The 23859-nt window shown below is 36.7% G+C and overlaps 1 protein-coding gene across 1 annotated transcript in view; it reads left to right on the forward strand.

Annotated features, from left to right (window-relative positions):
• The window catches only part of LOC150089578 (DNA (cytosine-5)-methyltransferase PliMCI-like), a 596839-nt gene that overhangs the window by 228707 nt on the left and 344273 nt on the right, over nt 1-23859 (forward strand). The window contains exons 15-16 of the mRNA XM_090368675.1: nt 12632-12688; nt 21263-21346. Coding sequence (XP_090224801.1) covers nt 12632-12688; nt 21263-21346 — 141 coding nt within the window. The remainder of the gene's footprint in view (nt 1-12631; nt 12689-21262; nt 21347-23859) is intronic.

Consider the following 23859-nt stretch of genomic DNA (forward strand, 5'->3'; position numbering starts at 1 on the left):
TAATATTAATTATCTGTAAAAGTAAAAAAATTCTGTATCTGTAAAATAAAAAGAAATGCTTATTTCTTTTTCAGTTAAACTCCTAACCTCACTCTTCATCCATTTCGGAATCTGTAATTTACACAGTTTGACCACTGTTTTGAATACATCGATGGTCAGATTTCATAAATGGTGTGAATTTAGTTTTGTGGTTTTGTATATATACTCATTGTTCTTGTATGCATACAAGAACATTTTTCCTACCTCAAGACGCTTTCAACATGACCTTATATTTAATCAGGTTTTTTTGGTTTTAAATCATCAGTCCCCACATTCCCTCTAGTCCCATTACAATCTGATAAATTGTTTGTTTCATCATCAGTTTGTTTGCAGAACATATTTCCTGTCTTTACAATTTATTCCCCAATTAAGACTACTTGCTGTGCAATGAAAGCATTCTTCACTGGCTTATCATTTTCTGATGCAGAAATCAAGAGCATGTTGCCCAACATAGCAATTAAGTTATCATGCCAGTTGATGGAGGAATCGTCAGCAGCAACATAAGGCATTTGAGTCTCTGTTGAGCACCCAGATTGAATTTTCTGTAGGGTTTTCTCAGTGACACAATCACACCTGACAATATGTTGCTTTGTATTTAGTTCCTCACATTCCCAGTATCTTGTAAAAAGAAATGTCTTTCCATTAGCTGGTGAAAGCTTGGCATACATGTGACAAGGAGTGCAAGAAAAAGACAATTATTCAAAGGAGTTAATTCGTTTAGAATGCTACAGGTACTATAGCATTCTGAATACATATCTGAATACTATTAAATATAGGTGTAGATATACCATAGTTATTAAATATATATCTACACCTATTAAATATAGGTGTAGATATACCATAGCTCTGAAATGATAATCACAATACGAGATATAATTGAAATGATGCTTTACACTACGATTGTAGTTTTCATTTAAGAGCTATACTGTGATGTATCTACACCTGTATTTAATAGTATAATCTCAAGCTCTTATATTGCCTTGTTGCATTTTTTATTTTAGCGTATCTGAATACAAAGATAAGCTAACCAATGTGACTATAGCAATTCAATCTATTTATTAACTACATGAAAATATGATAGTTAATATAAAAAAAATAAAAAATCCTCAAAATTATATCAAAAACTAACTTCTTACAAAGAGTTCCGAAATTTGCTCCCACTGCTATATAGTCTATTCCCAGAACTTCCCCCCCCCCCATGGCATAGCCGTTTATAATCCTGATACATCCTTTATAGTCTCTTAACAATTCTGTTGCATATATATGCACATGTGCATTGTGGATTTTTAATTCACAGGGATGAAAAATCACTTGACTGTAAGAACCAGTTTCTTCAGATAACACCCCCTCCCCAAGTCCAAATTGACTCAATCATAATTTCTGAATCTGTTTCATATAATAACTGTAGGTCAAGCTGGCATTGAAGATGGTAAGCACAGCTCCTTACGTTTGTCTGCTGTGGGCACTGATGGTTTTTTGTGCATGTTTCAGTGTCCCATTTTTGTGCATAAAGTAATTTCACTTTCTGTATGAGTACTCTCTAGGACAGCTCAAGTCTGATTTTGTTCCCTATCCATTAAGTGCCATACTTAATTGTTTTAGCCTGCTTCCTGAATTGGCGCCTCCGTAGCCAGGTGGGAAGGAGCAGCAGTGCGTAGCACACGCTTCTTGATTAGACCGGGGTTCGAGCCCGTCACCACCAAATACGGAGGATGTGGAAAGGTTAAGGAATGACCACCGCATATTCCTGGAGCAATATGGCCTTAGTTGCTAATGCTCCTAAAAACCAAACAACAACAACAGCTTCCTGAATTAGTTTATCTGAACCAATGCATCATTTCTGTTCATGGAAGTTATAACTTTATGAAACAAATTTTTCCCAACTGAGGCATGCTTGGCTGAGAAATCTGCCTCATCATGAGACCCAACATGTTTTTTTTTTTTTTTTTTTGACTTTAGGCCTCCACATAATATTACTGTTATTCATCTAATATCATGTATTTTCCTTTTTTTTATGTATGAATTTTGATTTAGTATTAGTATTTAGTGTTAGTAATGGCTGCATGGTGCAAGAAAGCCTATGGCTTATGCTGTAACAGCCAAAAAAAAAAAATAAAAAAAAAATTAATAAAAGAAAAGTAAATTAAACCTATCATCCTATGCGCTTTTCTGACCCGAAGGTACTATCCTGATGACCTTTGAATTTCCCCAAACTGTCAGCCTCTACTACCCATGTAGGCAACTTATTCCAGTAATTTATAACTCACTGGCTAAAATAAAACTTCCTGCAGTCCAATCTAAACATTTCCCCCCCCATAACTTCAATTTATGTCCCCTAGTTCTAGCATCATTTATAATCCTGAAAATTTCATCCTCATTCATTTTACTGATGCCTCTCAGAGCCTTAAACACCTCAATCAAATCTCCTCTAAGCTGTCTAGTTTCCAAACTCTGCAACCCACATATTCGAAGTTTTCTTCATAAGGGCGCCCTTTTGCCGATCTCACCAGGCGAGTTACCTGTCTTTGCACCCCTTTCAAGAAGCTCGATGTCTTTCTTTAGGTGCGGTCTCCATACTTGAACACAGTATTCCAAGTGTGGTCCAACAAAAGCCTTATATAATGGGATTATCATGTCCCTATCTCTACTTGCAAAAGTTCATCGATAGGACACCATGGGCCTTCCTTGCAACCTGTTTACAATGCTCAGAGAATTTCATGTCTGACTGTATCGTAACACCCAAGTCCCTTTCCTCCAGTACTGGGTTTAGTTGAACTCCACCAAGTGAATAAGTTATTTTGGGATTACTGTTTCCCAAGTGTTAATACCTTACACTTTGTTGGATTAAAGCATAGCTGCCATTTTTCTGACCATTCCTGAAGTCTATCTAGGTCTCTCTGAAGAAGCTCATTAACTACTCTACCAATTTTAACATCATCTGCAAATTTAGACATCATGCCCTCTATCCCTTCATCGATGTCATATATGAAAATTAAAAACAACAGTGGTCTTAATACTGATCCTTGGGGAACCCCCACTTCTTATATCAACCCAATCTGAGGAATAGCCATTTATCACAACCCTCTGCCTCCTGTCCTGAAGCCATCCTGCTATCCATCTAAGGATTTTCCCAGTGATTCCAACCTGTTCCAGCTTATAAAGCAACTGCTCATGTGGGACTGAGTCAAAAGCTTTGCTGAAATCTAATTAAACAATGTTGAAATTATTCCCTAAATCCAGCTTGTGAGTGACCCTTTCATAATAGCAAACCTGATTTGTTAAACATGATTTTCCCTTTACAAAACCATGCTGGGTATCCTTGAGAATTTCAATTCGATCCAAATGATCCTGAATTCCACCCTTGATCATTGCCTCTATGATTTTCCCTACCACTGAAGTCAGACTGATGGGGCAATAATTTCCAACTTCACTCTTAGAGCCACCTTTATGTATGGGAGATACATTGGCACTTTTCCAATCCAAGGGAATCTCCCCAGTCTAGTGATGCTCCTATAATTAGCCTCAATGGTTCAATGCACTCACTTGCCACCTCCCTTAAGATTATAGGGTATATTTCATCAACTCCAGGAGCCTTACTGGCATGTAGGCTCGAACGTTTTTTCATTAAATAACCTTGCGAAATTTCAATATCATTAATTACATATTTTTCAACTTCGCTCCCACAATTTCCCATTGCCACAAAATGTTTTCCATTTGTAAATATCGATGCAAATAACTGTTGAGTTCATCTGCAACAGCAGCTGGTGTATTTAATACTATCCCCTTTCCCTTACGTAAAGCTCCGATCTGGTTTGTCCTGCTCTTCTTGGCATTTATATATGTGAAGAATTCCTTATCCCCCCCCCCCTTCTTTGCTCTGTTTGCTAGTGATTTCTTATAAATTGCCTTTGCCTGTCGAACTTGTTGCAGTCTCTTCCCTGTTGTTAACAGGAGAGACTGCTTCTACAGGGATGGGATACACTTAAAGAAAGGGTGCAAGAATATTTGCTGATGCTATCCAGGCAGTGTTAGGTGGGTCAGAAAACTAGCTTGGGAGGGATTCACAGATTTAAAGGTTAAAAGTAGCCGCAGGCAGAGATGAAGGTGATTCTTGCACAACTTCTATTAGAATAAGTAGCAACCTGGAGCGAGGGGTGCTGGAGGTTTCAGAGACTAATGGCAGTCGTTGTGAAACAGGTGGCTATATTAGATGTGTTAGGGTAACTAATAATAAGGATAGGTACATGTATACTTGTACCTATTCATGTCTGACTGGATCGTAATAAGGATAGGTACATGTATACTTGCGTGTATACCAATGCTAGAAGTATAGTAAATAAATTTGATGAATTTGAAGTGTTGGTCAAGACATCAAAGGCGGATGTCTTGACATCCGCCTTTGATAACAATACCAACAAATATTGTTGGGATAGCAGAGACGTGGTGTCACACAGATATAAGGAATGCAGAACTGGAATTTGGGGAGTACAATGTGTACAGAAAGGATAGACAGGATAGGAAGGGAGAAGGCTGTTATGCTGTTAATTAAGAAAAACATAAAATCAAAAAAAAAGTCATCCAGTTGATATAGATGGAACAGTGCACTGCTGAGTCAGTTTGGTGTGACATAAGCACTGCAAAAGCAAAAATAAGAGTAGGAGCATGTTATAGGCCTAATGACTTGAATGAGTACAATGAACAATTGTACACAGAAATAGAGTAGGCTAGTAAATCAGAATGTCTTATAATGGGGGATTTTAACTTCCTAGATATTGACTGGAACTTGTTGGTTGGTCACTCACACACTAGTAAGATTTTTATGGATTTATTGGATGATTGTTTTCTGCTGCAGCATGTTCGAGAGGCAACAAGAGAGGGTAATAATCTTGATCTGGTTATCAGCAGTGATCATTCGTGTATTAAGAATTGGCAGATAAAGGAACCACTAGGTGGCAGTGATCACAGTGTACTGATGTGAGATTTACTTAAAGATATAATTACTATCAGGGGTAAAGAAAAGGGTTTTTGCTTCTGTAAAGGTGAGTACAGTGGTCTCAGACAGTTTATAAATTCTGTACAGTGGGATCAACTGACAATGTTACCAACAGTAAATTCTAAGTGGGAAGCATTCAAGTAATTAATCATGGAAGCTACTAAAAGTTTCATACCCATTAAGAAATATTGTTCAAGGTTTAGGCCTAAGTGGTTATCAAATGAACTAATGAGACTCGTAACAGAGAAGAAAAATGCATGGGATACATATAAATTATCAAGCGAATCAGAAGCTTATGGCAGATATAAGGTAGTCTGTAATCGGATCACAAAGGAGGTTAGGCAGGCGAAGGCAGATTACGAGAAAACCTTGGCAATAGATGGTAAGAAAAACAGCAAGGATTTCTTTACTTAGATAAACTCTAAAAGTAAGGGGATGAATCTGATTGGACCACTTGATATCGATGGTTTGACTGTTGATGATCCTGCTCAGATAGCAGACAAACTGAATGAGTATTTTGCATCTACATTCACACATGAGGAGTTATTAAGGTTTGAAAATGGCAGAAGGTTATCAAATTGTAGCAGGGTGCTTAATGATTTTGTAATACCTGAGAGCAAAGTGGAGGAGAAATTGTTGAAGTTTAACGTAAGAAAGGCACCTGGGGTGGATGGGATCTATCCAGTTATATTAAAGGAGGCGGCAAAGCAACTAAGCAAACCATTAGCCATAATTATGAGAGCATCCTTGGACTCAGGGGAGGTCCCCACGGACTGGAGATGTGCAAATGTATCCCCAAATCACAAAGGGGGATCGAAGGGTGACACGAGTAATTACAGACCAGTTAGTTTAACTTCTGTTTGTTTCGGGTAAAATAATGGAGTCGCTGGTTAAAGATGCATTGCAGGATCATCTAGACAAGACTGCAGCAATAATTCAGACACAGCATGGGTTTGTTAAGGGAAAGTCTTGTCTGACAAATTTGATAGGATATTATGATGTGGTTACAAAGGAACTGAATGCAAAAAATAATTTTGATATCATATACTAGGATTTCAGGAAAGCTTTTGACACTGTTGCACATGGAAGACTATTGTACAAATTCTAGCAGAATGGTATTAAGGGAAAGTTGCTACAATGGATAAAAGGATGGTTGAATGGGAGAAGACAGAGGATGGTAATTAATGGGTGCTGCTCTTTGTGGACTAATGTTATTAGTGGAGTCCCACAGGGTTCGGTGTTGGGTCCTCTGTTGTTTTGTATATTTATCAATGATATTGATGAAGGTATATCAGGCTTAGTGTCGAAGTTTGCAGATGATACAAAGGTTGGCAGGGTTGTTAATGACAGTAATGGCAGTGTGCTACTGCAATAGGATCTAGATAATTTGGGCAGATGGGCTAAGAAGTGGCATGAGCTTGACAAATGCAAAGTGCTGCATATGGGTAGAACTAACCTTAGAGAAACGTACCAACTGTGTGGTACTACACTTAAGGTGGTAGAAAATGAAAAAGACCTGGGAGTAATTGTGAAGTCAGATATGAAGTTTTCTGAGCAATGCAGACAGGCTGCCAGGGCACGTCTAATGCTAATAAAAACTAATAAAAAGTAATAAAAAAAACTAATAAAAAATGTAAATTAGAGGTTTTGTCAATGATATATAGGAATTTTGCTAGCAGGGAAAAGGGGGTGATTGTCCCTCTGTATAAGGTAATGGTCAGGCCACGCCTTGAGTACTGCGTACAGGTCTGGAGGCCTCATTTTAGGAAGGATGTAGATTTGCTTGAGCGTGTACAGAGAAGGGCAACAAGATTGGTGAAGGGAACAAAGGCGTGCTCTTACCAAGAGAGGCTTAAGTTCTGCAATTTGCAGTGGCTGGAGACTAGGCACCTGCGCAGTGATCTGATTGAGGTGTATAAGCCCTTGAATGGGTTGAGCACGCTGAATTCTGATGGGTTCCTTCCATTTGTTCAGATTACGGAGGGCCAAAATTCAAATTAAAAAAGACAGATGTAGAATAGATGTGCGGAAGTTTGCCTTTAGCCAGCAGGTGGTTAATTGCTGGAACAGACTTCGTTGTGGAAGTTGATAGGTTATATAAATTTAAGGAGGAACTGGACAGGCATTTGGAGGTAATGGTGTGATTTTTTTTTTTTTTTTTTTTTTTTTTTTGGCTGATGCTGCATAAGCTCATACACTTGCTTTCTTGCATCACATGCAACTACTACTACTACCTTTTCTGTGGCTCTATTACAGATCATCTTGTAGCTGTTATACGCTTCAGTACTTTTTATTGCTCTGTAACCTTTCTATGCCACCTTTTTCTGCTCAAGTAATGTGGCAACTTCACTATTCAGTTACTAATGCTCCTAAAAACCAAATAACAACAGCCTAAAGTCTTTGGTTTACTATTTTTTTAGAAATCAAATTATTTAAATAAGAAATATATATTTAATTAATATATTAAATATATTTATTTTAATACTTCTAGAAGAATAAGAGAAATTTACCTAAATATGATATGTAGAATACTTCCTTATGATATTCTCCAGAAACTAAAACGAATTTAAGATTAACGCAAAATGATTACAGTAAAAAATCAATTGAAAACAATTAAAAATTTTTTAAAAGTTTAACGTAAATTTTGAAAAACGATTTTCCTTCCTGAAGCTGACAGAGCTTTATGACCTTATGTCGTGATCACAGGAATGAAAATTACGGAGTATGTGTGAGCCTGAACATGCGTGTAAAAGACCACAAATTGGAGTTCAGATATGGACGACGAATGTTAATAAATTCTTATGTAATTTAATTTCGACTGTTTCTGCAATTAATAGTTTTGTATAATTACGTTGGGCACTAAGTATTTTGGCCTCAAATAAAATTATTTTATTTATTTTTTTTTTACCATTAATGGCACGAAAGGCTAATTTTGACTTTGCTGAACAAGAAGCACGAACTGTGGTCGTGTGCTGTTTTACTCTAAAATTCAGAGTAAATACGGTGCCTCCGTAGCCAGGTGGGCAGGAGCAGCAGTTTGTAGCACACGCTTCTTGATTAGACCTGGGTTCGAGCCTGTGACCACCAAATACGGAGAAAGTGTAAAGGACAGGGAATGACCACTGCATATCCCTGGAGCAGTATGGGCTTAGTTGCTAATGCTCCTAAAAACCAAATAACAACAACAATTCAGAGTAAATCAAGTCAAGCCTTGATAAGACGAGCCTCAATCACAGCAAGAAATGTTGTATACCAGGTCATTTATTGGTGTTGCAAAAGAGGAAAGGACTGAGCGATTGTTTCAGTATAGTGTGTAATTTCCGTATTGGTCTGGCGACAATCTCTAATTCAGTATCTTTAAAGAATCTGTTAAGCTGTTTGTGCCACTGTTCAAAGTATGAGACAGAAAAAAAAAAGTATTTTTTGATGTTCCTATTGTTGGTTGGTGTAGTTTTTTTTCCCTCTTCTTAGTTTGCATCCTAATTCGGTTTATTGTAGCAACGGCTGTGCAGTTATTGTTGGTTTTTTCCAGAGTCAGTTCTGGATGGTAAATAACCCCTGTTTAAGAATCTGCTGGTTAATATCTGTCTAAAGCAGATTCTGTCGTTGAATTTTTATAGTCACTAAGAAATTGATTGAAGATAATAGACCTTTTGTAGGTGAACCGGTGATAGCTGTTATAATGCAGAATAAAGCCATTAATATCAATATCCGGATCTAGGTAATTGGCTGTGCAGTTGTTGTTGGTTTTTTCCAGAGTCAGTTCTGGATGGTAAATAGCAAACTCTTGTATGAAGTTGGTGCAGTTTATTATCATTAAGTCATCTATGTATCTGAACATGTGTAGTTCAGTTGTAATGAGGTTTCTGCGTAATATAGATGTAGTATTAGCATTAGCAATGGCACATGATGCAAGAAAGCAAGCTTATATAGCATCAGCCAAAAAAATCTTATTTCACCCATCCACTCGCTCCAAATGTTTGCTGCCTTGAATATAGATAATTCTGCCTTGAATATAGATAGTGGTTGGCCAGGACACAGCTAACTGGACTGCCCATTGGTGTTACTTTGGTATGCAAGTAAACTATTCTTCCATCAGTTATGTAGTTGTTTGAAATGCAGAGGTTGGTCAAGCTGTTCCAATATGTTGGTTTGCAGTTTATCATGTGTTTGTAGCTGTTGTACACTTTGTTGAAGACTGTCTTCAAGTTTGGTAGATCTATGCTGGTAAGAGGCTGTTAAAATCATATATTGATATACTGGTGATGTTATTAGCTTTTAGTGCATCTATTACAGGCTGGTTATTGTAAATAATTCTGCTATTGGGTAATGTATTTAGGATAGGCTTCAGAATTAGTTCTAAAGTCTTACCAGGTTTGTGTGCATAGCTATACTTGTATGAGGTGATGGTCGCTTCTACATACTGTATAGTCATTGACACGAGCATGTAGCATTTTTTTCTCCTCTGCAGAACACTGGTCTACACCTGACGGCTGTCTCCACGACCGTCAAACGTATACGGTAAGCATGGTTTCTGGCCGCCTGTTCCAACTCGTTATTTAAACATTTAAGGTTTATTTATCTTCAACTTTTAGTAATTTTTACTACTTATGTTTCTTAATGCTTATTATTCCTCTGCCTTTGTCGGGTCAGCCATGAAATATACATTAGCATTTCGTACTCTACACACCACAATTAACTCAGCTTCCATTCATATTTAAAAACTTGGTTTCTTTATACCTACCACATGTTACGTATACTTAATGTTAGAAACAGAGGCCTTACTTCTTGCTGCCTTTTCCTTGGTTTTTCCCCGGCTGTCCCTTGAGAACAACTTTAAAATCATCAAAATTGCAGCATCAAGTACTTCTATTATATTATTTTTGACATTGTTTTTTAACCTTTATTTTTGCAGGTTTGAATTGTATCATTTTATGACTGCTATTCCATGATCTTGACCTATGGTGAATGGTACTACCTCTATCCACATTGAAATCATTATTGCTTACATTTATATTTTTTATATATATAAAATGTTATTTGAAGTCAAAGTAATAGTTGATGGAAAAATAAAAAAATGAATAAACAAGGTATGACAAATGCACCAAAACACGCAAAGCAGCAGTAAAGGATGCAAAAGTATATAAGCATGTAAATGAGAATTACACAAAGTGCCAGACTAGAAGGATAAGGATAGTAGAAAAAAGAAGCAATATAGATATTTGAAAGGCTGTTAATATCCTAAAAGTTATTTGAAAGAATGTTAATATCCTAAAAGTTAGGATGAATTAAGAAAATTGTTAAGGAAATAATTTTCTTAATTCATCATAACTTTTAGGATATTAACATTTTTTTGCCTTTCTCAAATCCACATTACTACTTTTTCTACTATCCTTACCCTTCTAGTCCCTGGCACTTTGTGTAATTTTCACCTCCATCTATACAAACTTTTTTCAGATTTATTTACACTTACATGCCATTCCTGGCTGGCATTCTCTGCTATTGTTTACTTCCATTTATAGGTAAATTTCAAAGTTTATTTCAATTTGGTATCCTTTGCAGCACAAAATTTGAAACTGTATCTTTTTTACCAAAATGTAGTGGCTGTCTTTAGAGAATGGCAAGTTTTGTTTTCCTGTCTGTACTATTTGAAACCTTTCTTTTAAAACTGACTAGGCTAAGGCTGTAGGTGTTCATTGAATTAATGGTTGAAGAAAAACAAGGAACCCGAAACTATACACAAAGACTGTTGGAACCATTGTTCAAGTGAATTGCCAAATATTTGTAGTCATTAGTTCTTGTGAAATTTCTTTTTGGCAAAATGAGCATATATAAAATAGATAGATATGTTAGAAAAAAGTACACACTGTGATTGAAGTAATCATAAAAAAAAAAAAAAAAAAATCTAAATCTAACATAACAGAGAGAAGTGTCCAGTTATCTGAATATAAATCACTGAAACAAATGTGATAAAATACATTCAACACACTCTGAAATAACAATAGTTTTAAAAAAAACTTTTGCACAAATAACCCCACCTTGAGAGCGAGTAATGAATTTTCATTTTTAGGGTCCGTATTTCGTGGTGTTGTGAGAATACCTTGACTGGTTCAACAGTGGTAGAAGAACCAGCCAAAGGTCACATGTAAGCATAATGTCTCTTCTCATAACACACCAGCAACACAATACAGTGGTCCAGCTAACCCAGAAAAAGATAGGAAGAGATCAGCAGTATCTACATGGACCATGTATCAGACATCAGATTGCATAAGCTATGACTGTCAGACTACCCATGCTCACTGCAAGATGCAAGAAACTGGATCTTCCATGGGTAAGTCAACACCAATAATGGACCACTAACATGGAAATCTGTCACCTGATGTGATGAATCTTGTTTCAAGCTCTGTCCTGTTGATGTGCATACTTGCATTTAGAGAAAGCATCATGAAGCCATGGCACCTGGATGTGCACTGTTGTTGTTCAGTAGGCTGGAGGTGTGGTTTTATGGTTTGGAGACTTTTTGTGATATGCCCTGTGGCCATCTGGTCATTGTTAATCAATGGCCAAATGGGAATGACTACCTCTCCATCATTGCCAACCAAGTAAGCCCATTCATGATGACAGTGTATCCAAACAACTCTGGTATCTATCAAAAAGAGAACACACCTTTCCAGCAAAAGGTCCAGCAAGATGCCTGCCGGTTTCAGGAAGTTGACAGTGAATTCTATGTCCTTCTGTGACTGCCCAAGTAAAAAAAGTAAAGTGCAGCCATTATCAACCCACTGCAGGATGGAAGCCTCCTCAACAATTCATGCTGAGGGAAATGGACCATAATCTGCCATGCTGGTCCAGTGCGGGTTGGCAGATCGACCGTATTCAGCAGTCAGGGGCTTGAACCCCGGTCTACTCAAGGAGCGTGTACTACTGTACTCCCGCTCCTGACCACTTGGCTACGGAGGCCGTTTTCCAGTACACTATCTCAACCCAGCATGTTTGGGACCTATGAAAAAAGGGCATTCGATGCTATTACCATTTGCCTGACAATGTGCTGGCATTAATGGGCACATTTTGGCATGCATGAGTAGCACAATCATCGGATACTCTGCACCATCTTGTGAAATCCATGCAAAACATGTATGGGCTATATTACAAGCACATTACAGTGGCCCCATGATGTAATAGTCAGTTGTTACTAATATAAATCCAAGTTGGTGTATATTTAAGGTATAAAAGTTATATGAATGGCTAAGAATGGCTAGCATCTGGGAAGCAGTCTTCAGGCACGATGGAGATTACATTGAAAGTTTTTAATGCAAATCATTATCCAATAAATTCATTTTAAATTGACTGCTTTTTTGTATTATGTTTAGGATAGTCTTGGTATTTTATCTGTTTTCAATCGGTTCTTAATTGGTTTCTGTGTTTTATTTTTGTTTCAGTGTTTAATTTTATCTAAGTGCAATATTTCTGTTAGTTGTGTGTGGTACAGAAAGAATTTTTATAAACTTGGGAAATAATTTCTTGTATTAACCATGTGTGCCTATCATTTTAAAAAAAAAAAAAAAAATTCTCCAATAATGAGTTTTGTTTTCATTTTAGATGTCTGCATCTGATTTGCCAAATCTATTTAAGAAATATTGTTCCAAAAAGCAAAAGGTATGTCTTTATTAAAATCAATATATATATATATACACTTTTTATTAGTTTAAACTTTCTCAAATCTGTCATAAGAAAATATACATTCCCCCCATTTTAAATGTTCAAGATAGAATTGTCCCATTCTGGAGTAACATGAGGATTTTTAACTCCTATTTAGATTCATCTGGGAGACACATGCACGCACCTGCACACATTTTCTCTCTTTCTCTCTCTCTCTCTCTCTCTCTCTCTCTCAAGTTAAGAATTTTTCTGTTTGTATTAAGAATTATTAATATGTATACAGGTAGTTCTCGACTTGACAAGTTAATTTGTTCCTAGTGTGCGCTCGTAAAGCTAAAACTTGTAAAGGGGGGAATTTATTTCACATAGACATAAGGTTAAAAATAGGGATTGACTAAATGCACACTCGTTATTGGCTCGGCACTCAGTTTGTTGCACAAGGAGTCTTCTTCAAAAATGCTTCAAGAGGCATTTGTTTCCAAGATAATCTCCTCTTATAAATTTAATGATTGCATGCATAAACATTTTTTAATGGCACACACAAATTGCAGCTAACACAATTCACATGGAGTAACAAGTTTACGTAGCTTAAAAAATAAAGAAATGAAGAGAAGATTCTGAAAATTTATTTGTTTTTTATACGATTGAAGATTTCAGTAAAGGGGAAACAAATTTCACCATAATAATGTAAAAAAACCACATAATTCCAGCTATCGAGTTTATTACCCACTTACAGTAACAGAAAAGCTCAATAAACCAGAAAGTGCAAATTGTTTTTATTGTTTTATGGTCATGACCTCCAGAAATGTGCTTTAGAAAAATTTCACAAAGGTGTTTAAAATTGATTCTTAGAGAGAGTTATAGAAGCCAATTCAGTAAAGCAGCACCATGGAAGTATCTATAGAAAAGGCATGATGACAGTGTATCCAAACAAACAAGCAGAAAAAGAATGTCTGTGAGACAGAGTGGAGAGACTCTGTTAGAGATGAATCATTAATTAGCCTAACTGCCCTCTTTTGAATGGAATCTAGAAGCCTAAGAGAGGTTTTGGGGGTACTGCCCCAATTGTGGAAACAATATTCCATAGTAGGGAAGATTTGTGATTTGTACAGCTTCTGTCTTCCCAAGTGCGAAAGAGAAAACCCAATTTTTATATGCAGAGAAACCAATATTTCTCAGAAGGATTTTTGAACAACCTTGATGATAAGAAAGTTCCAGTTGCCTTTTTTCATTTTCTTATTCCAGCGGTGTTTTCCCTTCTGCTTGGAAATTTACTGATATCCATTGAGTTCCTAAAAAGGGTGACAAACGTGTCCCACTCAATTATATTTTCATTGCAATTACTTTTACTCTTTCTAAAATAATGGATAAATCAATTAACTGCCAACTCTTACCCATCATCAGGCCGTGCTGCTGACTGTTCTCAGACCTGAAGAGAATGGGGTACATTTTCTGTGTGTAGTTTTGTGTGGATTTTTTACTGTGAAGAGCATTTTCAAAGCATCAGCAAAAATGGATCTGGACTCTGTCATCTCCCCTCCCCCCGTGCCTCAGCTGAATGTTTATCTCACACTCATTGCATAAAAAAAAAAAAAAAAAAAAAAAAAAAAAAAAAGAGGATTCTTCTGCTCCTATGTGTTTCTTCAACGATGCTCGGATTTCTAGACAAGATTATATATCCCTGTTGGGGATTATCCTGACTTTAATCTCTCTTGGAAACTATCTGGAAACCTTCCATCTGATCAACGAACACCAGTATGGATTCCGTCAGTGTCGAATCCACTGGTCATATTCTGGCTTATGTTACCCATCTATGGACAAATGCAATGGAAAGGTTTGGTGAAACTCACACAGTAAATTTTCTCATTTCAAAGCCTTTAATCGAGTTTGGCATAAGCACATTACAAATATTGCATCCTCTGCATCTGAAAACTGAGTTTTCTCTTGTGCTTTCAGTGTTTCTTTTCTTCCTAAAAGCTGCTCGCCCTACACAAATTGCAAATCTGCCCTACCATAGAATATTGTTCCCATCTGGTGAAGTGCACCAGCACCTCTCTCAGGCTTCCAGAAACTTCTTCAAAAGCTCTCTCAGGCTTCTAGATTCCTTTCAGAAGAGAGCAGCTATGATAATTAATGACTCATCTCTAAACAAAGTTTCTCCACTCTTTGTATCATAATGTCATAATGTTTCTGCTGCATGCCATTTCTACTGATACTTCCATCGGCACTGTTCTGAATTGGCTTCTGTAATTCCTGCTCTCTCTTCCAAACCAGTCTGAATATGTGCCACATCCAGTCAACATCCTTTTACTGTTCAACTTGAAACCCTAGATGGGAGGGACTCTGTCCCAAGTATATCAACACGTCTGGATCCTGAATACGCGACAACAAACAACCATGGATTGGACTGCATCCCATGAAATGCAATCCACAGAATTGTCACCATAACTAGAAGAAACAAGGAAGTGACCACAAATCCTGGAAGGGAGCTGATCCCATGCAAGACTCCAAACACAGACATTGGAGACACCAGCAGCTTTGCTGCCACAAGCCACATTGGCAATCAAACCAAGCACTCTCATCTGGTTTTCTCTTACTTTCCTCTCTGGCCGGGGGGGGGGGGGGGGATGGGTCCCTGCCATCAGATTCTTCCGCCTGGTGAGGCACAGGCCTGCCTCAGTGACTTTCTGTGGTCACCTTCTCTATTGTCCCCCATACCTCTGTCTCTCTCCCTCCCCAACTCTGTCTTATTCATCAGTGTATGCCTCCATACAATTTATCAAATTAATAACATCCAAATTTAAACCGTCCATGCTTACATAAACCTCTCTTGGCCTTTTAAAATCTAGTGTTTATTTTTCCCATTTCCCCCCCCCCCCACATAGGCCCTTGTCACTGAAATCTTCGGAAACTAGGTGGCAAGGCCTGCCAGAGTACATAATAAAATCTGCTGGGTACCTGATCTTCCTCTCTGGGACCAATTGCGGTAATGGTGGGTCCCAATAGGTGCCCAACAGCAAAATGGTCAGAAGAACAACAGTACACAACACTACACATCCTTCCACTCTCCACACACTTTTTAAATCTCTGGTCTACACAGAGTGCGACACAACACAAAGGCCGACCGGGCTAGCCAGGTGAGTAATGTGCCTGCCTGGCAACCCAAAGGTTGCGGGTTCGAATCCCGCCTCGGGCTTGGATCAGAGTAGCGCAGAAACCTTGGGAGGTGCATTATGGCCACAGAAGCCGATGCGCCAACAACTAACAACAAAAAAAAACAAAAAAACACAGAGATGGAGAGAGACAACTAACACACTTTGCACTTGTTCAATTTCAAATTCCCAGAACCAATCTTTCTTCTTCTTCCTCATTTATTCCTTCAACTTCCGTTTTCTGGAACAACCTCCTTTCATGCGTATTTTCTGAAAATTACAATCTACAGAAATTGAATTCTGATGTCAACAAGTATCTTTTTTCATCTTCTCAAACTTCAACTCATGCACAGTACTATGTACTAAAAGTCAAGGTGTGTTTGTTTGTTTTAATTGCGGTCTCCAGGTTTTCCCTACGCACTGCAGTAGCATCTGAAAAGGCAAAAGGTCAAGGCCAGCAAGTATATATGTAGTATTTACATATATAGTAAGTATGTGCGTTGTTGTGTTGAGTGCCGGCAGCCAGGGGGACATCTGGTTCCCTGCCCTCTGACTCCCAACCATGGCCAGGAGGAGGCGTGCCAGGGACTGCTTTTAAACTGAAACTCTTACTGGAGCTATCAGGCAAGCCTGGATCCCCAAGGTGTTTAGGGAAAGTAAGTGAAGATAAGAATGAGAAGTATGGGAAATGGGAGGGAAGGGAAAGTTGGATAGAAGATGAGGGGAAGAAGAAAGAGACATCCCCTGAAATAGAAGAGAAGAGAAATTAAATAATACAAAGTATTCAGGTATTTTATGAAAAGGAAATGGATAATAGAATGAGAAGTATGGGAAGAAGAAAAAGACACTAGAAGAATGAGTAACATAGAATAGTGAACAGATACAGTCAGTCCTCGTATAACACATGTTTACACTATGTTTACTACAGACGAATTCGATCATACACAATTTATAAATAGGGGAATGATATCTTATATAACACGAACCGAATTCGCTTATGCACAATTCGCCTTTGTGTTTACAAGAAATGGCAGTCGAACGCAGAATCACCCTAACTGAATGCAACACGATAGGAATGAAGAGAAGATTCTGAAAATTTATTTGTTTTTTATATCAGTGAAGGGGAAACACATTTCACCATAATAACGTAAAGACCAACACAATTCCAGCTATCGGTATTATCGCAAATGCAATTAGATTGAGTTTACTACCAGTTTGTAACAGATTCTACTAGCAGAAACGCAACTGGAAATTATTTTTGTTTTATGGTAGTACCTCCTTGAAATGTGCTTTAATAAAATGTGAGGTGTTAATAGTGTATCTCTGCCTTTACGGTGTTGTTTATTCAGTTGCTACATGCGCGCAGCTTTGTTTATGTGTATCAAGCGTGCCTCCTAGTTTTGTAATTGTGCTTTATTCCCTAAAAATGAGTAAAATACTTAAAAGATGTGAAAAGGAAGCATCCTGGTGAAGACACTGCAGATTCAGAGAGAAAAAGAAAAGCAATATCGATAAACAAAGGTGGACTGGGTCAAAAATTCTTACCCGGGAAAATTTATAGTGGCCTCATAGTATGGTTTATGGCCAAAATCACACCGGCCCCCAGCCCACTGGGGTTTCCCCGGTAAGGCTTATGGCTAGTCCACCTCTGTCGATAGAGAAAAAATATGAAATTGTGAAAAGCTTTGAGCGAAATGAAACACCATGTGATATTGCATGTGCTACAGACCTAAATGAGGCAACGCCAAGAATTAGAAAGAATGCAGAGAAAATAAAAACAACTTTCATAGCAGCAACAACTCAAAGTGTAATTAAAATCCATTAGATTAAGACACAAAGAATTGGAAGAGATGGAACAGCTGTCATCTGTTTGGATAGAAAATCAAAAAAAAAACAAGTTTGCTTACGATAGAAGCAAAAGCATTAGCAATATTTTATTACGTAATATTCGTAATAAAATACATAAGTATTTTATTACAATTATTTATTGTGTTTGGTAATGTTTTGGTTACAAATGTGTGTTCAATCTTGGGTGGTCAGCACCTAACACTATTTTTGCCATAGGGCCTGTTGTTCATATTGCACGATTTTGCATTGCACGAGGGTTTCTAGGAACACAACTATCGTGCTATACAAGGACTGACTGTACTTAATCTAGACTTAAGACCAAATATCAGTGAAGCGTAAACAATAAAAACAATATATACCTAAATAATACAACTACAAATCACAAAAAAAAAAAAAAAAAAAAAAAAGAGAACAATGACATATTACTGTGTAGCCAAAATATTAAGTCCACAATGTCTAGCCTCTAAATTCAGAGGAAGACCACAATAACTTCCAGAACATATATACATTTTACAGCCAATCAAGGGCCGGTCAATTACCAACTCTACACTTCAGGAGATTATCCTGCCAAGAATTAATAACATAAGTATTGGGGCCCCAAACCATAGGCCCAAAACACTATTTAGACAAGGTGCAAGTGAGTCCACACACGCCCACATTCCCAAAAAGGCTCAGTTCAATACTTTAGTTTGTTAGACAACTAATAATTAATAATCTTTTAGGAGAAACACACAATTCCAGCTCTTGCCAGTAAGTAATTGAACAAGTCATAGTGACAGTAATTGTGTCACCTATACCTTGATAACAACCAGGATTATGAAAAAACACAAGATCGAATATATAGTAACAGTTCAAATCCAGCCAGTTCACCAATATGAAATGAAAACATTATAGTATATATTCTTAAACCAAAAGTCCTTGGCCAACAGACATTTTCACCCTGATAAATCAAGTTCAACTAGGGCAGAACCAATTCATCAAAACAATTGTATTAACACAACTAGGTTTTTATTGCCGATGGCTATGATATCCAATTGAAAACAAGTTGTAGATTCTGCCAATATGATATTTATTGTCAATTAACATGCACTTTCCATCAGAGTCCCAACAATTCGGCAACAGGAACAAACTTCAGCTACAACAAGAAAACATGAACTCATCTGCCCAGTGAACCAAGTCCCAGAAAGACAACACATTCTCATCAAAAGACCAGGGTCAACAGCCATCCTAGTAATAATATATATATAATTACAGGTAGTTCTCAACCTACGAATTAATTTGTTCCTAGCACGCGCTCGTAAAGCAGGAATTTATTTCCCATAGACAAGGTTAAAAATTGGGGTTACGTTATCAACAATGAAATTAGTTAGCTAATTAGTTTGTTTAAACAATGATTGATTTATCCAAAAAAAATGAAAATGTAGCCTGTAAAATCAAGAAAATTATAATAATAGAGAAATTATTTATGACTTACAAATTTTAAAGAATGTTTATTCATCATCATCATCATCATCGTCGTCGTCGTCAATTAAATGCACACTCGGCGATCACTCGTTATTGGCTCAGCACGCGTTGGTTTGTTGCACAGCGAGTCGTTGTCTTCTTCAGAAATGCTTCAAGAGGCATTTATTTCCAAGATAATCTTTTCTTTTCTCTATAAATTTCAATAGCATGCATAAGCATTTTTTTAACGGAACGCACAAATTTCAAATAACACGATTTACATGGAGTAACAAGTTTACGAAGGTTAAAAAAAACAAGAAATGAAGAGACGATTCTGAAAATTTATTATTTTTTTTATACGATTGAAGATTTCAATAAAGGGCAAACACATTTCACCATAATAATGTAAAAACCCAGACAATTCCCACTATCGGTATTTTCACAAATGCAATAACATCAAGTTTATTACCGGTTTATAATTGCTTGCAGTAACAGAAAGGCCCAATTAACTGGAAGGTGTAAATTGTTTTTATTGTTTTATGGTCGTGACTTCCAGAAATGTGCTTTAGAAAATTATCACAAAGCCATTCAAAATTGGTTCTTATAACATATGGTAACGATGAAAGTAATACGTTTAATGATTTGAATTGGTAACTATTTACAATATACACTATAAAAACAAACTTTTAGGGAGTTATACGAAAATTTGAACTTCCGAGGCCATGTAATGAATTGCCAAAAGAACAATGTGTTATTGGGTTCACATTACGATAATTTTGTGATATGATGGTAACGGATTAATATCGTAAAGCGGGGTACACTGTATTGAATAGCCACGCGTGTTGTTTGAAATGTGGTGTATATATATATATATATATATATGAATGTTTAATATTCATTTTTTGCAATTAATGTTCATATTTTTGATTTTGTTGATACTTGAAAAAAAAAAAAAAACTCTTAAAGAGAGAACTGCCTATATATATATATATATATATATATATATATATATATACACACAGGGTGTCTCAAAAATATTGGTACAAACGTTTAGTGGAGGTAGGTAATATCTAAAGGAATGTGAATCGCATAGGAATCCATAACCGGAAACGTCACGGGAAAGTAGTAGCAGAGGCACAAGAAGCAGGAATGACACAAGACAATAATTAGTGGCAAACATTTATTTGACATAATATTAACAATGGAGTAAGAGATGGATGCATTTCATGATGTTACAACAGATGCTCGAAGGTTCCACCATGGGACGCGATGCATGCGTGACACCGACGCAGCACGGATTGGCGAACATGGTCGAACACACCTGGAGTTTCTTTGACAGTAACAGCAGCGCCACAAGATCCATTTCTGTCTCCACAGGCAATTCATACACAGTAGATTTGAGAGTCCCCCCACAGAAAGAAATCAAGGCTCGATAAATCAGGTGAGCGTGGGGGCCAGGCAACGGGTCCACTACAGCCAATCCATCGACGCCCAAAACGCCTGTTCAAATGGTCAAGGACACACCTTCCGTATTAGGCAGGCACCCCGTCATTTTGAAATTAAATGTTGCATCTGATATTTGCTGGAACGTTGTCAAGTAACCCTGGTAGAACTTGTTCAAGAAAGATCCGATATTTAGCGGAGTTCATGTGGGATGGTAACAGGTATGGGCCGACTAAGCAGTCACCAACCATACCTGCCCACACATTTATTGCGAAGCGATGCTGTGCCGCATGGGGGTGCACACCGTGTGGGTCCTCTGCTAATCCATACACTAGGTGCATGTCTGCCAACTCACAGTTCGTATATCGATGTATGCTCTTCGTGTGGCGACTACTGCTTGAATGAGTAAAACAGAAATTTTGCCTCTCGCAAAATTTTTCCTTTTTTTAGATTTAAGCTATTAATATTTCCATTTTAATAGCTTAAAATGGAAATATTAATTTAGGTGTTAATCAAAATCAACACCTAAAACTTAAAATGGGTACAACACCTAAAATTTAAAATGGGAAGCATTTCCTATGTAAAAAAAAAAAAAAAAAAAACCCAGATAGGAGAGAGAGGGAGATATGTCCCCTTTAAACAAATACATTATCTTCAATTTGTACATAATTTTTGTATTTTGTAGGCAACTTTGGCTTGGATTGGAAAACCAGTTGAAATTAAAAGCAGCAGGAAATATTATGATACAGTGTCAGTTAATGACGAGTTAGTGAGTATAAATAATTATCTGTAGAATTGCTCTAAATTTCTTGTTAGATTTTGCATTTATGAATATGTGAAATTATTCTGCAGCATTTTAAGTGTATTACAAAAACAAAAAAAAAACACTGCTTAAACGTTAAGGACCCAGCATAAAACAAATACGGGAAACCTTTTATTTGATTGTCACATTAAATATTAATGAAACATTTGTTTGAATATGCCTTCATATTGAAAATTGTGGACAAATTTAATTTTGGAATTGTAGTTATTCAAATGAGAATGGAGAGAAATGATACATTGATAAATCTCTGGGTGATGTCTCATGTTAACAACATGCAAATATTTAGTGCTGCATTTATCAGTTCCCATTCTTGTGTAATGGCTGATTCCAATTCATAGGATTGTGGTTGAGAACCCATTGTAGAGACTAATAATGCTGCTAATAGAAATTTAACAAAAGCCATAAGGAATGATGGGTGTACAATTATTATAATATTTTGTATCTATTGGTATTGTGTATTTGTTATTGTATGTACATTGTTAGAGAGGTCTTTTCTTTATAAACTGAACTTGTAGTAAATTTAGCACGGACCATAAGCTATGTTTAGGAACAATATTATTTATGTATATTTACAAATATAATCAGTTATATTACTTACTTACTTCTGTGTAAGCCTGAAGCTTCTTTGTTGAAATATGTATTTTTATGTTCTGTAAACGATTAAAAATTTTGCAAAATTGCGCTTTTATGATACACATACTAGGAATGTACTTTCATCTTGAATATAATTGATTGCAAGAGAATTAAAGCAAAATCCCATTGACACGTTTCCTCTGCTAATGCAGTATATATTTATATTTATTACAATCAATGATAATATTAATAAACATTACATTAATGTTTCAAAATCATTTTTAAAAGTTTTTGGTTTCATCTGTGCTTAGGAATGTTTTTAATAATTGAAACATGCTTCCAAGCTCATGTGTAAAAAACTGACCAAAATATGCAATGTTGCTAGTAATATTTCTGGGTGTGACACTTATATGTGCCAGTGATTGAAATGCCAACAGTGTGTATTTGCATATGCAGATATTCCTATATTTAGTAATTACTGAATTTGTCTAAATGAAGTCTACCCTTTCTGCTCATTCTGCACCATTTACTTTTATTTATTATTATTATTTATTATTATTTAGTTTTTAATAAATAAATAATAATATTATTTATTTATTTTTCATATTAGAAACACAGCATGCACTGCTTCTCTTTCACACATGTCTGCTTATTTTGATACTATTTAATAGAAGTGTGTGAAACTACCTTTGATTATATTTCAGTGACAGCACCTATAGAATATTGGTATCTAATCAGACCATGTGGTTATAGTTCTCTCCTGACATCAAAGTACTGGTAATCCTTGTATAACTTGGTAGTTAGATTCCTATAATATCTCATGTAGTGCAAAACTGTTATATCGGACTAATAACCAGTACAAAAAGAGTTGCATTCCAAAAGTTAACAAAAATACACCATTTCTTATAACTATTGAAAACTTAATTTTTTTTATTAAAAATAGTAATGACTGAACAAATGTCATCAGCCGGGGGGGGGGGGGGGGGGGGGAACCAATTTCCCATTTCACCCGTCCATTTGTTCCAAAAGTTTGTCCACTCCTTCTTTGAATTTATTTAAACTATCAATTTCCATAACGACAGATGAAAGCTTGTTCCGACAATCAACTATGCACTGGCAAAAGGCACGTTTCTGCATATCTATTCAACAACTGTCTTTCCTCAATTTTAGTTTATGCCCCTTCACATTTGTAACCTGAGCAAGAAGAAAAATACCATCATGCTTTCAGCCTACTCAATCCATTCAAGGCCTTATACAGCTCAATCAGATCACCATGCAGGTGCCTAGTCTCCAGACATTGAAATTATCAGAATTTATGCCTTTCTTCATAAGACCACCCCTTTGTTGCCCTCACCAGTCTTGTTGCCCTTCTCTGTACTTGTTCTAGCAACTCTACATCCTTCCTAAAATGAGGCTTCCAGACCTTTATGCAGTACTCAAGGCATGGCACGACCATTGCCTTATACAAGGAGATAGTCACCTCCTTATCCCTGCTAGCAAAATTCCTGTATATCATTGACAAAGTCCCATAACCTCTCTCTGGCAGCCCCTTTGCGCTGCTCAGAAAACTTCATATCTGACTGCACAATTACCCCCAGGTGTCTTTCATTCTTCACTACCTTGAGTGTAACACCACAGAGTTGGTACATTGTTCTGGGGTTACTTCTACCAGTGTGCAATACTTTGTATTTGTTAATGTTAAACTTCAGTTGTCTCTTCTCAGCCCATCTGCCCAACTTTTCTAAATCCTGTTGCAGTAGCATACTGTCGTGAACAACCCTGCTAACCTTTGTATCACTCCAAATTTCGACATTACTCTTTATATACTTTCATCAATATCTTTGATAAATAGATTAAACAACCAATAGACCCCAACATCCTGGGGA

This window comes from Mastigoproctus giganteus, chromosome 2, assembly GCF_048544385.1.
Source record: "Mastigoproctus giganteus isolate SK-2022 chromosome 2, ASM4854438v1, whole genome shotgun sequence".
Taxonomy (NCBI): domain Eukaryota; kingdom Metazoa; phylum Arthropoda; class Arachnida; order Uropygi; family Thelyphonidae; genus Mastigoproctus; species Mastigoproctus giganteus.